This window comes from Zonotrichia albicollis, chromosome 30 (genome assembly GCF_047830755.1).
Source record: "Zonotrichia albicollis isolate bZonAlb1 chromosome 30, bZonAlb1.hap1, whole genome shotgun sequence".
In the NCBI taxonomy this organism is placed as follows: Eukaryota; Metazoa; Chordata; class Aves; order Passeriformes; family Passerellidae; genus Zonotrichia; species Zonotrichia albicollis.
Window position 1 is genome coordinate 6,055,810 of NC_133848.1, and position 15,273 is coordinate 6,071,082.

Consider the following 15,273-nt stretch of genomic DNA (forward strand, 5'->3'; position numbering starts at 1 on the left):
GAATAACCTGGGCCAGGGAAGGATTGATCCCTAAAATTCCATCTGAACAAGCCCAGGGAATTCTGGAATAGTTTGGGATGGAAAGGAACCTTAAATCCCAAAAAATCCCACCACAATTCCATAAGCATTCCCAGGATGTGCCTGGAGCCTCAGGAGAAGCATTTTTTTGGGGAAAATCCGGCAGGAAAAGGGGTTGGCACCACCAGGACGTGCCTGGAGCCTCAGGAGAAGCATTTTGGGGGAAAATCCAGCAGGAAAAGGGGTTGGCACCACCAGGACGAGCCTGGAGCTTCAGGGAAAGCATTTTTGGGGAAAATCCAGCCGGAAAAGGGGCTCAGCATGGCCAGGACGTGCCTAGAGCCTCGTTGCCTCACCCTGGGAATGTCAGCAAATCCCAGGAAAGCGCTCCCGAGCCCAGGGAGCTTTTCCAAGGCGGATTCCCGAGGCCCCGGCCCCTGGGGTGGAGATTCCAGACAGTTACAGGCCACCAAACCCCCCCTCATTTGCATAATCACCCCCAAAATCCACCCCAAAATTACAGCGTCCCAAGGGTGTCATTATCGCCCAGGGCGGGGCCTAATTTGCGCCAGGGTAATTTAATCCGGGTTCCAAAAAAAAAAAAAAAAAAACAAAAAATCCCAAAAATGAACGTTGGGGACAAATCCCTGGGCTGAGTGTCCCCGAGGTTATTAATTAGCCAGCGTTAATTAATTGGGCTCCTACACCCAGGGTGAGCCACGGGCGTGGCCCCCGTGATGTCCCCGTCACCCCACGTCCCCTCCAAACCCCAAATCCAGGCTCTGGAATTTTCCAGATTTCCTCTAAGGAGCTCCTGGGGAATAAAGGAAGAGTTCATTAATTTGCCGTTCGAAAGATTAAATTAAAAAATAAGGGGATCGTGAGGTAATTACGGCCCGAGGGCAGCCAGAGGAAATTCAGCATTAATCGACCTCTCAGCAGAGGTTTCTCTGCTTTTATTTTTAATTAAAATCCAACCAAGTTGAAATTAAAATGGTCCGATTAATATTAGGAGTTTTATCATTATTTTTCTCAATGAGAAGTCATCAACTGATTACAATTTCCTTGTTCAAAAATCCGTTTAAAAATTCATTTAATCATTTAAAAATGGCTGTGGTGAGTTTATTTTTAATATTGGATAATATGGCCAAATATTAATGAGAAGTAAAAATAAGAATAAAACTCTACAGGGGTGTCCCATGAACCAAAACCAGGAGGATTTGGGGAATCTCACCCAGATTTTAGGACTGAAATCTTCTTCCCTTTGCCTGATCCAAACCTCAGCGACCTCGGGTTTGAAATTCCAAAGGAATTGCACAAAAAAGGGACAAAAAATCCCCTCTGGAATTGTGGGATGAATTACGTGGGTCATAAAGATCTTGGTAGTCCCTGATCTGCTCGTCCTGAGCTCTGCTGGCATCAGCACTTAAATTTTCCTTTTAATTAATTTAATTAATTTAATTAATTTAATTTAAATATTAATCCCTGTTTTCATGTGGTTTCGCAGGTGCTAAAGACACAAATCCCACCCATAACACAAATATTTACACTGAAATCCGCCCTCCTCCCTTTACGCTCTGGAGCCCTTCCAGATTTTTCCCCCCCACAAAAAAAAAAAAAATCCGAAACTCGACCATAAAAGGATTTTACAGCCAGGATTTTCCAGGATTAGGCGGAACCGGCCCGAAGAGCCGCTGCTATTTCGGGGTGAAAATGATAGGGAAGGGTTGATAAAGCCAAATAACCCGTTTGGGACTGGGCTTGGCCCGGGATGAATCAGGACAACGTCCACGAAGGGTGGCTCCTCTCCAAGCCCAACGGGGACCCTATAAAAGCAGCGCCGGCCCGGCCTGGCTCCGCACGGCTTCCCAGGAATCCCACTCGCTCCCGACGGTCACTTGGGTGAGTGGGGCTCCCTCGGGAATGTTCCCTTCGCCGGGAATGCTCCCCTGGTTCGTTGGGGATTTGGGAATTCTGGTGTTTCTCCAGGGTTCATGGTGGACGGGAGAGTCGTTCCTGGCGTTTTTTGGGAATATCGAGGGGTTTCTCCCTGTTGGGATCATCCTGGAGGGAAGGGAATACGGGAGAAGTTTGGGGAGATCTTTGGGGGTGTGGGGTCAGCTCCCGGCTGGAGCTGTGGCCCCTTCTCCGTGGAAATCCCGGCGTTTCCATGGGGCAGGGAGTGCTCGTGTGCCCGGGCACGTTCCGGAGGCGGGAATGGGGCTCGGCGCCGCTCCCCGGGATCAGATCGGGCACGGAGGTTCCCCGTGAGAGATTTGGGCGTCCCACAAAGGGAGGAAGGAGGGAAGGAGGAGGCTCTGGAGGTTTCCAGGCGCAGCTCCTGAGGTCTCTGCCCCAGATCTTGTCTTGGGTTGGGTTAAAGCTGCTCTCGCCAGGATCACAGGGATGGGGCTGGGGAACACCAGGAAGTGCTGGAATGAGGCCACGGAGATGCTCCAAGGGCTGGGGGAAGGTTGGGAGAGCTTCTGGGGAGGAGAAGCTCCGTGGTGACCTGAGAGACCTCCCTGGACAGCAGAGGGGTTGGACTGGTTCCGTATTTAGGGTCCATTCCAAGGAAATATTCCATGGGATAACCCCACGGGGCAGGACCTGGGGGCACCTCTTGAGTCAGCACCATCGGGTCCCTCCCTGTCACCGCGTCCCCGTCACCGTTCCCGCTCCGACGTCACCCAAAGGCGTCGGTGGCAAGGCCAGAGGCCACTCCCCATCCCACTAAAACCCCGGAATGTGTTCCCAACGGAGCCGGGAATTCTCCTCCCTGTTCCCAAGGGGATCCCCCAGCCCTCGGTGTGCTCCTGTCCCTCCAGGCTCGCTCGGATCTGCAGGATGTCCCCGTTCTTGGACAGCATCGCCACCATCGTCGGCGTCTTCCAGCAGCACGCCCGGGGAGATGGGGACGGCTCCGGGCTCAGCCGCAGGAGGATGAGGGAGCTGATCCAGAGGGAATTCGCAGATTCCCTGGTGGTGAGCAGTGCAGGAAGGGCTGGGATGTGGGAATGGAAAAATCCTCTCTGGAAAGGGAACGGGGAGGGGTCCACCAAAGGTTGGGTTCCAACAAAGGTTGGGTTCCAACAAAGGTTGGGTTTCACCAAAGGTTGGGTTCCACCAAAGGTTGGGTTTCACCAAAAGTTGGGTTTCACCAAAGGTTGGATTCCAACAAAGGTTGGGTTCCACCAAAGGTTGGGTACCACCAAAGGTTGGGTTCCATCAAAAGTTGGGTTCCACCAAAGGTTGGGTTCCATCAAAGGTTGGGTTCCACCAAATGTTGGGTTCCACCAAAGGCTGGGTTCCACCAAAGTTTGGGTTCCACCAAAGGTTGGGTTCCACCAAAGGTTGGGTTCCACCAAAAGTTGGGTTCCACCAAAGGTTGGGTTCCACCAAAGGTTGGGTTCCATCAAAGTTTGGGTTCCACCAAAGTTTGGGTTCCACCAAAGGCTGGGTACCACCAAAGTTTGGCTTCCACCAAAGGCTGGGTACCACCAAAGTTTGGGTTCCACCAAAGGCTGGGTTCCACCAAAGTTTGGGTTCCACCAAAGGTTGGGTTCCACCAAAGGTTGGGTTCCACCAAAAGTTGGGTTCCACCAAAGGTTGGGTTCCACCAAAGGTTGGGTTCCATCAAAGTTTGGGTTCCACCAAAGTTTGGGTTCCACCAAAGGCTGGGTACCACCAAAGTTTGGCTTCCACCAAAGGCTGGGTACCACCAAAGTTTGGGTTCCACCAAAGGTTGGGTACCACCAAAGTTTGGGTTCCACCAAAGGTTGGGTTCCACCAAAGTTTGGGTTCCACAAAAAGTTGGGTTCCACCAAAGGTTGGGTTCCACAAAAAGTTGGGTTCCACCAAAGTTTGGGTTCCATCAAAATTTGGGTTCTGCCACAACTTGGGTTCTTCTGTGCTGGGAAGGGAATGGAGACCCTGAGGGAGCTGGGGGGGGCTCAGCCTGGAGAAAAGGGGGATCCCGGGAGGGTTTTGGCGAATGAATTCCCACAGCTGGTGCTGAGCCCTACAAGTGAAATTATGAGAGATGGAAGGAGAATTCCTGTGACTCTTCCCACTGTTGCATTTCTCCCCCAAAGAGCAGGAAGAGCAAAATCCCCTTTTTTCCCCCACCCCGTGTTTTTTCCCTGCAGAAGCCACACGACCCTCAGACCATCGAGAAGATCCTGCAGTTCCTGGAGTGGGATGGGGACGGGGACATCGACTTCAACGAGTTCCTCCTCCTGGTGTTCCGCGTGGCCAAGTGCTGCTTCTGGTTCCAGCCGAGGGCCCCGTTCCTGGTGCAGAGGACAAAGCTCCTGAGCAGCGGGAAATCCCTGCGGGAGCCGGAATTCAGGAGCAGAGGGAGCCGCCGGCAGCTCCAGGAGGAGGAGGAGGAGGAACGACAAACGTGGGAGAGGAATCGTGAGGCTGAGCTGCAAGGAGACCTCAGGGTCAGGGAGGTGGAAATCTCGGAGGAAACGAGGAGGGACCAGCAGGAACGTCGCACACGGAGCGGGGAGGAACCACGCCAGGAGCTGATCCCTCGGGAACGGAGCCAGGAGCCGTGCGAGCAGCGGGAGAGCCGGAGAAGGCGGCAGCCCCCGGAGCCGGACAGACCAGAGAGGAGAGACCAGGAGGAAGAGGAGGCAGACGTGAGGACAGGCAGGCAACGCCAGGAACCCCAAGCACGGCCGGACCGGTGGAGCCGCCAGGAGCCGGGGCGTGATGAAAGAACCCAGCGGCCACGAGGAGCAGATGGAGAAGGAGACAACCGGCCACAGGAACCCGAATTGCTCCGGGAGGAGAGGAGCCGCCACCGCCGGCGTGAGCTGGGACAAAGGGAGCTGGAAGGGAGAAGGTGCCGGGCGGCCGAGCTGGAATGTCCGGAGTCCAGGAGGCCACACCAGGCGTACCTGGAGGAACCGTTAGAGATCGACCTCGGGGAACGTGGGAGAGCAGAGCCTGAGGAACGCGGCTACGGACGGAGAACAAAGCGGGAACGGGAGCTGGAATCGGCGGAAAGGGAAAGGGAGATCCGGGAGGAGCTGGAGAGGAGAGAAAGAGATGATCCCAGAAGAAAAGGGAGAACGAGAGAGAGAAGGGTGGATGAGGAACAGGAGCTGCAGGTGGAGGCGTCTGAGCGCCGGACACGGGAAAGGGAGGAAGAATTGGCTGCCAGAAACCTGAGAGAGACACGGGAGAGACGACAGCGAGACATCCGTGAGATTGAAACTGATGGGAGGAGACAGAGAGAATCAGTGAGGTTTGAGAGGGACAGAGAGATCTCAGTGGCAGCAGCTGAAGCCGATGTCAAAGTGCGCCGAGAGGAGCTGAGAAGGAGAGAACGTCCCTGTGAGCGTGAGGAGAAAGCAGAACCAGAGAGGAGAATCTCCCGTGTCAGAGAGAGGGATGAAACCGTGAGGGAGAGGAGAATTGATCAGGAACGGGAGCTGGAGGTGTCTGAGCACCGGGCACGGGAAAGGGAGGAAGAAGTGGCCAGAGTTGGACGGAGTGAGACACGGAGAGAGCGAGACATCCGTGAGATTGAAGCTGATGGGAGGAGAAAAAGAGAAACTCTGAGCTATGAGAGGGACAGAGAGATCTCAGTGGCAGCAGCCGAAGCCGATGTCAAAGTGCGCCGAGAGATCCGGGAACGCGGTGAGGAGCTGAGAAGGAGAGAACGTCCCTGTGAGCGTGAGGAGGAAGAGAGGAGAATCTCCCGTGTCAGAGAGAGGGAAGAGGCCCTGAGGGAGAGGAGAATCGATCAGGAACGGGAGCTGGAGGTGTCTGAGGGCCGCAGGCGGGAAAGGGAGGATGAAGAGGCCGCAATTGGCCAGAGAGAGACACGGGACAGACGTGAAATTCGTGAGACTCGGGATCTTGAAGCTGATGCAAGAAGACAGAGAGAAACTCTGAGCTATGAGAGGGACAGAGAGATCTCAGTGGCAGCAGCAGAAGCCGATGTCAAAGCGCGCCGAGAGATCCGGGAACAGGAGCCACGAGAGGAGCTGAGAAGGAGAGAGCGTCCCTGTGAAAGTGAAGACAGAAGAATTTGCCCCAGAAGAGACAGGGAAGAGGCCCTGAGGGAGAGGAGAATCGATCGGCAACGGGAGCTGGAGGTGTCTGAGCGCCGGGCACGGGAAAGGGAGGAAGAAGTGGCCAGAGTTGGCCAGAGAGAGACACGGGAGAGACGAGAGCGTGAAATTCGTGAGACTGAAGCTGATGGGAGGAGACAGAGAGAAACCCTGAGGTACGAGAGGGACAGAGAGATCTCAGTGGCAGCAGCCGAAGCCGATGTCAAAGTGCGCCGTGAGATCCGGGAACGGGGTGAGGAGCTGAGAAGGAGAGAACGTCCCTGTGAGCGTGAGGAGGAGGCAGAACCAGAGAGGAGAATTTCCCGTGTCAGAGAGAGGGAAGAGGCCCTGAGGGAGAGGAGAATCGATGTTGAACGGGAGCTGGAGGTGTCTGAACACCGGGCACGGGAAAGAGAGGAAGCAGTGGCTGCCATTGTTCGGAGAGAGACACGGGAGAGACGTGAAATTCGTGAGATTCGTGAACTTGAAGATGATGCGAGGAGACAGAGAGAATCAGTGAGGTTTGAGAGGGACAGAGAGATCTCAGTGGCAGCAGCAGAAGCCGATGTCAAAGTGCGCCGAGAGATCCGGGAACGGGAGCCACGAGAGGAGCTGAGAAGGAGAGAACGTCCCTGTGAGGCCGAAGACAGAAGAATTTGCCCCAGAAGAGACTGGGAAGAGGCCCTGAGGGAGAGGAGAATCGACCAGGAACGGGAGCTGGAGGTGTCTGAGCGCCGGGCACGGGAAAGGGAGGAAGCAGTGGCTGCCATTGTCCAGAGAGAAACACAGGACAGACGTGAGCGTGAAATTCGTGAGACTGAAGCTGATGGGAGGAGACAAAGAGAAACCCTGAGGTACGAGAGGGACAGAGAGATCTCAGTGGCAGCAGAAGCCGATGTCAAAGTGCGCCGTGAGATCCGGGAACGGGGTAAGGAGCTGAGAAGGAGAGAACGTCCCTGTGAGCGCGAGGAGGAGGCGGAACCAGAGAGGAGAATCTCCCGTGTCAGAGAGAGGGATGAAACCCTGAGGGAGCGGAGAATTGATCAGGAACGGGATCTGGAGGTGTCTGAGCGCCGGGCACGGGAAAGGGAGGAAGCAGTGACTGCCATTGGTCGGAGAGAGACACGGGAGAGACGAGAGCGTGAAATTCGTGAGATTGAAGATGATGGAAGGGGGCAGAGAGAAACTCTGAGGTACGAGAGGGACAGAGAGATCTCAGTGGCAGCAGCCGAAGCCGATGTCAAAGTGCGCCGTGAGATCCGGGAACGGGGTGAGGAGCTGAGAAGGAGAGAACGTCCCTGTGAGCGTGAGGAGAAGGCAGAACCAGAGAGGAGAATCTCCCGTGTCAGAGAGAGGGAAGAGGCCCTGAGGGAGAGGAGAATCGATCAGGAACGGGAGCTGGAGGTGTCTGAGATCCGCAGGTGGGAAAGGGAGGAAGAAGTGACCAGAGTTGGCCAGAGAGAGACACGGGACAGGCGTGAAATTCGTGAGATTCGTGATCTTGAAGCTGATGGGAGGAGACAAAGAGAAACCCTGAGGTACGAGAGGGACAGAGAGATCTCAGTGGCAGCAGCTGAAGCCGATGTCAAAGTGCGCCGAGAGATCCGGGAAAGGGAGCCTCGAGAGGAGCTGAGAAGGAGAGAACGTCCCTGTGAGCGTGGAGAAGACAGAAGAATTTGCCCCAGAGGAGACAGGGAAGAGGCTCTGAGGGAGAGGAGAATCGATCGGCAACGGGAGCTGGAGGTGTCCAAGCGCCGGGAACGGGAAAGGGAGGAGAGACAAGAGCGAGAAATTCGTGAAGATGAAGCCGATGGAAGAAGACAAAGAGATTCAGAGAGGGACAGAGAGATCTCAGTGGCAGCAGCCGAAGCCGATGTCAAAGTGCGCCGAGAGATCCGGGAACGGGAGCCACGAGAGGAGCTGAGAAGGAGGGAATGCCCCCGTGAGTGTGGAGAAGACAGAAGAGTTTGCCCCAGAAGAGAAAGAGATGAGATTCGGGTGGAGCGGAGAATCGATGTTGAACAGGAGCTGGAGGTGTCTGAGCGCCGAGCACGGGAAAGGGAGGAAGCAGAGGCTGCCATTGGCCAGAGAGAAACACGGGACAGACGTGAGCGCGAAATTCGTGAGATTGAAGCTGATGGGAGGAGACAGGGAGAAACTCTGAGGTACGAGAGGGACAGAGAGATCTCAGTGGCAGCAGCTGAAGCCGATGTCAAAGTGCGCCGTGAGATCCGGGAACGGGGTGAGGAGCTGGGAAGGAGAGAACGTCCCTGTGAGCGTGAGGAGGAAGCAGAACCAGAGAGGAGAATTTCCCGTGTCAGAGAGAGGGAAGAGGCCCTGAGGGAGAGGAGAATCGATCAGGAACGGGATCTGGAGGTGTCTGAGCGCCGGGCACGGGAAAGGGAGGAAGAAGAGGCCACAATTGGCCAGAGAGAGACACGGGAGAGACGGGAAATTCGTGAGATTCGTGATCTTGAAGCTGATGCAAGAAGACAAAGAGAAACCCTGAGGTATGAGAGGGACAGAGAGATCTCAGTGGCAGCAGCAGAAGTTGATGTCAAAGTGCGCCGAGAGATCCGGGAACGGGAGCCACGAGAGGAGCTGAGAAGGAGAGAATGTCCCTGTGAGTGTGAAGACAGAAGAATTTGCCCCAGAAGAGAAAGAGAGGAGACCCTGAGGGAGAGGAGAATCGACCAGGAACGGGAGCTGGAGGTGTCTGAGCACCGGGCACGGGAAAGGGAGGAAGAAGTGGCTGCCATAGGTCGGAGAGAGACACGGGACAGACGTGAAATTGGTGAAATTGGTGAAATTGAAGCAAATGGAAGGAGGCAAAGAGAAACCCTGAGGTACGAGAGGGACAGAGAGATCTCAGTGGCAGCAGCTGAAGCCGATGTCAAAGTGCGCCGAGAGATCCGGGAACGAGGTGAGGAGCTGAGAAGGAGAGAACGTCCCTGTGAGCGTGAGGAGGAGGCAGAACCAGAGAGGAGAATCTCCCGTGTCAGAGAGAGGGAAGAGACCCTGAGGGAGAGGAGAATTGACCAGGAACGGGAGCTGGAGGTGTCTGAGCGCCGGGCACGGGAAAGGGAGGAAGAAGTGGCCGCCAGAAACCTGAGAGAGACACGGGAGAGACGAGAGCGTGAAATTCGTGAACTTGAAGCTGATGGGAGGAGACAGAGAGAATCAGTGAGGGTTGAAAGGGACAGAGAGATCTCAGTGGCAGCAGCAGAAGCCGATGTCAAAGTGCGCCGAGAGATCCGCGAACAGGAGCCACGAGAGGAGCTGAGAAGGAGAGAACGTCCCTGTGAGGCCGAAGACAGAAGAATTTGCCCCAGAGGAGACAGGGAAGAGGCCCTGAGGGAGAGGAGAATTGACCAGGAACGGGAGCTGGAGGTGTCTGAGCGCCGGGCACGGGAAAGGGAGGAAATGGCTGCCATTGTCCAGAGAGAGACACGGGACAGACGTGAGCGTGAAATTCGTGAACTTGAAACTGATGGGAGGAGACAGAGAGAAACTCTGAGGTACGAGAGGGACAGAGAGATCTCAGTGGCAGCAGCAGAAGTTGATGTCCAAGTGCGCCGAGAGATCCGGGAACGGGAGCCTCGAGAGGAGCTGAGAAGGAGAGAACGTCCCTGTGAGCGTGGAGAAGACAGAAGAATTTGCCCCAGAGGAGACAGGGAAGAGGCTCTGAGGGAGAGGAGAATCGATCGGCAACGGGAGCTGGAGGTGTCCAAGCGCCGGGAACGGGAAAGGGAGGAGAGACAAGAGCGAGAAATTCGTGAAGATGAAGCCGATGGAAGAAGACAAAGAGATTCAGAGAGGGACAGAGAGATCTCAGTGGCAGCAGCCGAAGCCGATGTCAAAGTGCGCCGAGAGATCCGGGAACGGGAGCCACGAGAGGAGCTGAGAAGGAGGGAATGCCCCCGTGAGTGTGGAGAAGACAGAAGAGTTTGCCCCAGAAGAGAAAGAGATGAGATTCGGGTGGAGCGGAGAATCGATGTTGAACAGGAGCTGGAGGTGTCTGAGCGCCGAGCACGGGAAAGGGAGGAAGCAGAGGCTGCCATTGGCCAGAGAGAAACACGGGACAGACGTGAGCGCGAAATTCGTGAGATTGAAGCTGATGGGAGGAGACAGGGAGAAACTCTGAGGTACGAGAGGGACAGAGAGATCTCAGTGGCAGCAGCTGAAGCCGATGTCAAAGTGCGCCGAGAGGAGCTGGGAAGGAGAGAACGTCCCTGTGAGCGCGAGGAGGAGGCAGAACCAGAGAGGAGAATCTCCCGTGTCAGAGAGAGGGATGAGGCCCTGAGGGAGAGGAGAATCGATGTTGAACGGGAGCTGGAGGTTTCTGAGCGCCAGGCACGAGAAAGGGAGGAAGAAGTGGCCAGAGTTGGCCAGAGAGAGACACGGGAGAGACGTGAGCGTGAAATTCGTGAACTTGAAGATGATGCGAGGAGACAGAGAGAATCAGTGAGGTTTGAGAGGGACAGAGAGATCTCAGTGGCAGCAGCTGAAGCCGATGTCAAAGTGCGCCGAGAGATCCGGGAACGGGGTGAGGAGCTGAGAAGGAGAGAATGTCCCTGTGAGCGTGAGGAGGAAGCAGAACCAGAGAGGAGAATCTCCCGTGTCAGAGAGAGGGAAGAGGCCCTGAGGGAGAGGAGAATTGACCAGGAACGGGATCTGGAGGTCTCTGAGCGCCGGGCACGGGAAAGGGAGGAAGCAGTGGCCAGAGTTGGCCAGAGAGAGACACGGGAGAGACGAGAGCGAGACATCCGTGAGATTGAAGCTGATGGGAGGAGACAAAGAGAAACCCTGAGCTATGAGAGGGACAGAGAGATCTCAGTGGCAGCAGAAGAAGCCGATGTCAAAGTGCGCCGAGAGAAGCTGGGAAGGAGAGAACGTCCCTGTGAGCGTGAGGAGGAGGCGGAACCAGAGAGGAGAATCTCCCGGGTCAGAGAGAGGGATGAGGCTCTGAGGGAGCGGAGAATCGATGTTGAACGGGAGCTGGAGGTCTCAGAGCGCCGCAGCCGCCGGACACTGGACAGGAACACAGAAGTGACCACCACTGACCAGAGTGAGGCACGTGAGGAGGTCAGGCTGGAGGTCCTGGAGGAGGAAGATGAGGAGGAGCTGGAGCAGGACCAGTACCGGTACCAGACCCTGGACGTGGACACCACCGACCTCTGCCCCCCAGGACAGGAGATGCCCATCAGCGACCTCCGGGTCCGGTACCGCCCTGCTGACCCCGACGTCCGGCCCGAGGTCCGGCTGCTCCCCGAGCCCGTGGAGCCTCAGACCGTGGCCTACCTGGTGCACGTCATCCAGAACCAGCAGGACCCCAAAGCCGCCACCTACGAGATCGTGTGCCACCAGCCCGGCCAGCGCGGCCAGCCCGTGCGCGTCCGCACCTGCTCCGTGTCCCCGCGGCCACCGAGAGACCACCCTGAGGTGCCACCATCCAAGCGCCCCCAGGAAAACCCCGATGAGGGCCTGGATGAGCCCAGGGAAAGATCCGGAAAAGAGGTGAAGGATGGAGGCCTGGAGGATTCTGGAGCCCTGAGGGATTCTGGAGCTCTGCGGGATTCCGGAGCCCTGAGGGATTCTGGAGTTCTCCGGGATTCTGGAGCCCTGAGGGATTCTGGAGCTCTGCGGGATCCCGGAGCCCTGAGGGATTCTGGAGTTCTCCGGGATTCTGGAGCCCTGAGGGATTCCGGAGCCCTGAGGGATTCTGGAGCCCTGAGGGATTCTGGAGCCCTGAGGGATTCTGGAGCTCTGAGGGATTCTGGAGTTCTCCGGGATTCCGGAGCCGTGCGGGATTCTGGAGCCCTGAGGGATTCCAGAGCTCTGAGGGATTCTGGAGCCGTGCGGGATTCTGGAGCCCTGAGAGATTCTGGAGTTCTCCGGGATCCCGGAGCCGTGCTGGATTCCGATGAGCTGGAAGCCGCGAAGGGCGAGCGGGTGAAACCCAAGGAGCTCCGGAGGCGCCCCGAGGTCCCCGAGGCGGAGCAGGAGCAGCCCCAGGGTGAGGAGCCCCAGAAGGGGCGCAGAGAGCGCCAGGCCGGCCAGGCCAAGAGCGGAACCGCCCCGGAACGCCGGGATCCGGAGCGGAGAGACCCCGGAGAGACCCTCAGGGAGGGAACCCGGGAGGGCGAGGAGGCTCCCGAGGAGGAACCCAGCAAGAGGAGCCCTCGGGAAGCGGAAAATTCCCGCGTTTCTCGGGATGGTGGCGCCAAGCAGGGCCAGGAGCCCCCGCAGGAGGCCCCAAACCGCGCCAGGGATGAATCCAAAACATCCTGAGGGGAATCTGCCTCTCCCTGCGGCCTCTCCGGGTCCTTTTGAGGGTCACTTCTGCCCCTCGGCACGTGGTGGCCCAGCAGTGATGGACTCAAAAGGATCTCGGGGTGTCCAGTGGGGTTTGGGGGCTTTTCCCTGGAATGGATCCCCAGCAGGAAGGGAGATTCCCCCAGATTTGGAGTTTCTGCCTCCCTGCTGGGTGTGTCCCTCGATATTTAATCACTTTTTCTGCTCTAATTGGAGTCCTTGGGTGCCTCTGTCCTCTTTTGCACCCTGGGGTGGCACTTCAGGTTCCCCCAACCCGGGGACTGCTCTCAGCTTCTAATTTTTTAAACTCCAAAAAAAAATTCCTGATTTTGGGGCCTGGAAATCCTCAAGGCTGGGAGGGAAAAACAAAAAAATCACATTTTTACCTTTTTGCCTGGATTCCAGCAGAATTCCGGCTCCAGGCCCGGGGGTTTGGAGCCACAGGGTGCTGGTGGTGGGTGGGGGATTCTCCTTCTCCTCCTTTTCCTTTTCCTTCCTTTTTATCGCATGGAAAATGGGAATAAACGGCTGATTCCTGCAGAGGCTGCGAGCGTCAACCTCCGGAGGGCTGGGAGGGCTGGGATCGGGCATTCCCAGTTTGGATCACGCATTCCCAGTTTGGGATCTGGCATTCCCAGTTTGGATCACACATTCCCAGTTCAGATCAGACATTCCCAGTTTGGATTTGGCATTCCCAGTTTGGGATCGGGCATTCCCAGTTTGGATCGGGCATTCCCAGTTTGATTGGGCATTCCCAGTTCAGGTCAGGCATTCCCAGTTTGGGTCAGGCATTCCCAGTTTGGGTCAAGCATTCCCAGTTTGGGATTGGGCATTCCCAGTTTGGATCATGCATTCCCAGTTGGGATCAGGCATTCCCAGTTCAGGTCAGACATTCCCAGTTGGAATCATGCATTCCCAGTTTGGGATCGGGCATTCCCAGTTTGGATCACGCATTCCCAGTTTGGGTCAGGCATTCCCAGTTTGGATCAGGCATTCCCAGTTCAGGTCAGACACTCCCAGTTTGGATCACGCATTCCCAGTTCAGGTCAGACATTCCCAGTTTGGGATTGGGCATTCCCAGTTTGGACTGGGCATTCCCAGTTTGGGATTGGGCATTCCCAGTTGGGATTGGGCATTCCCAGTTTGGGATTGGGCATTCCCAATTTGGGTCAGACATTCCCAGTTTGGATCAGGCATTCCCAGTTTGGGTCAGGCATTCCCAGTTTGGGATCGGGCATTCCCAGTTCAGGTCAGACATTCCCAGTTTGGGATCAGGCATTCCCAGTTTGGGTCAGGCATTCCCAGTTTGGGTCAGGCATTCCCAGTTTGGATTGGGCATTCCCAGTTTGGATTGGGCATTCCCAGTTGGGATCAGGCATTCCCAGTTCAGGTCAGGCATTCCCAGTTTGGGTCAGACATTCCCAGTTTGGGTCAGACATTCCCAGTTCAGCCCCCGAATCCTCCTGATCCCAAATCCCACCCAATCCCCATTTCCCATTCCCACATCCGGCTCCAGAGCCAGCGGCTCTCCCAAGGGTCTGTCCCCACATTGTCCCCAAGTGTTGGGGACTGGAACAGTGACACTGGCAGGGCTTGGTGATGGGGACAGGGGCAGTGACACAGCTGGGTGACAATGCCAGGGACAGGAACAGTGACACTGGCAGGGCTCGGTGGCAATGCCAGGGACAGTGTCAGCCCTTGGTGACAATGCCAGGGACAATGCCAGGGACAGTGCCAGGGACAGTGTCAGCCGATGGTGACAATGCCAGGGACAGGAACAGTGACACTGGCAGGGCCCAGTGACAATGCCAGGGGCAGTGACACAGCTGCCAGCGCTTGGTGACAATGCCAGGGACAGGAACAGTGACACTGGCAAAGCTCAGTGATGGGGACAGGGACACAGCTGGGTGACAATGCCGGGGACAGTGCCAGCCCTTGGTGACAATGCCAGGGGCAGGAACAGGAACAGTGACACTGGCAGGGCTCGGTGACAATGCCGGGGACAGTGCCAGCCCTTGGTGACAATTCCAGGGACAATGCCAGGGACAGTGACACATCTCGGTGGCAATGCTAGGAACAGTGCCAGGGACAGTGTCAGCCCTTGGTGACAATGCCAGGGACAGGCACAGTGATACTGGCAGAGCTCAGTGATGGGAACAGGGACACAGCTTGGTGGCAATGCCAGGGACAGTGCCAGCCCTCGGTGACAATGCCAGGGACAATGCCAGGGACAGCGCCACAGCTCGGTGACAATGCCAGGGACAGTGTCAGCCCTTGGTGACAATGCCAGGGACAATGCCAGGGACAGCGCCACAGCTCGGTGACAATGCCAGAGACAGTGTCAGCCCTTGGTGGCAATGCCAGGGGCAGGAACAGGAACAGTGACACTGGCAGGGCTCGGTGGCAATGCCGGGGACAGTGTCAGCCCTTGGTGGCAACGCTAGGAACAGTGCCAGGGACAGTGCCACAGCTCGGTGACAATGCCAGGGGCAGTGACACAGCTCGGTGACAATGCCAGGGACAGTGCCAGCCCTCGATGACAATGCCAGGGACAATGCCAGGGGCAGTGTCAGCCCTTGGTGGCAATGCCAGGGACAGGAACGGTGACACTGGCAGAGCTCAGTGATGGGGACAGGGACAGTGCCACAGCTGGGTGACAATGCCAGGGGCAGTGCCAGGGACAGTGTCAGCCCTCGGTGACAATGCCAGGGACAGTGCCAGGGACAGTGTCAGCCATTGGTGACAATGCCAGGGGCAGGAACAGTGACACTGGCAGAGCTCAGTGATGGGGACAGGGACACAGCTTGGTGGCAATGCCAGGGACAATGCCAGGGGCAGTGACACAGCTGGGTGACAATGCCAGGGGCAG

At 56.7% G+C, this 15,273-nt stretch overlaps 1 protein-coding gene across 1 annotated transcript; it reads left to right on the forward strand.

The window, feature by feature from the left end:
• Positions 1-2,832: 2,832 nt before the first annotated feature.
• On the forward strand, positions 2,833-12,380 carry TCHH (trichohyalin). The gene is made up of 4 exons (XM_074529632.1): positions 2,833-3,003; positions 4,167-4,970; positions 5,064-11,174; positions 11,229-12,380. The coding sequence occupies exons 1-4, from the start codon at positions 2,866-2,868 to the stop codon at positions 12,378-12,380; spliced, it is 8,205 nt and encodes a 2,734-aa protein (XP_074385733.1). The 5' UTR covers positions 2,833-2,865.
• Positions 12,381-15,273: the final 2,893 nt, after the last annotated feature.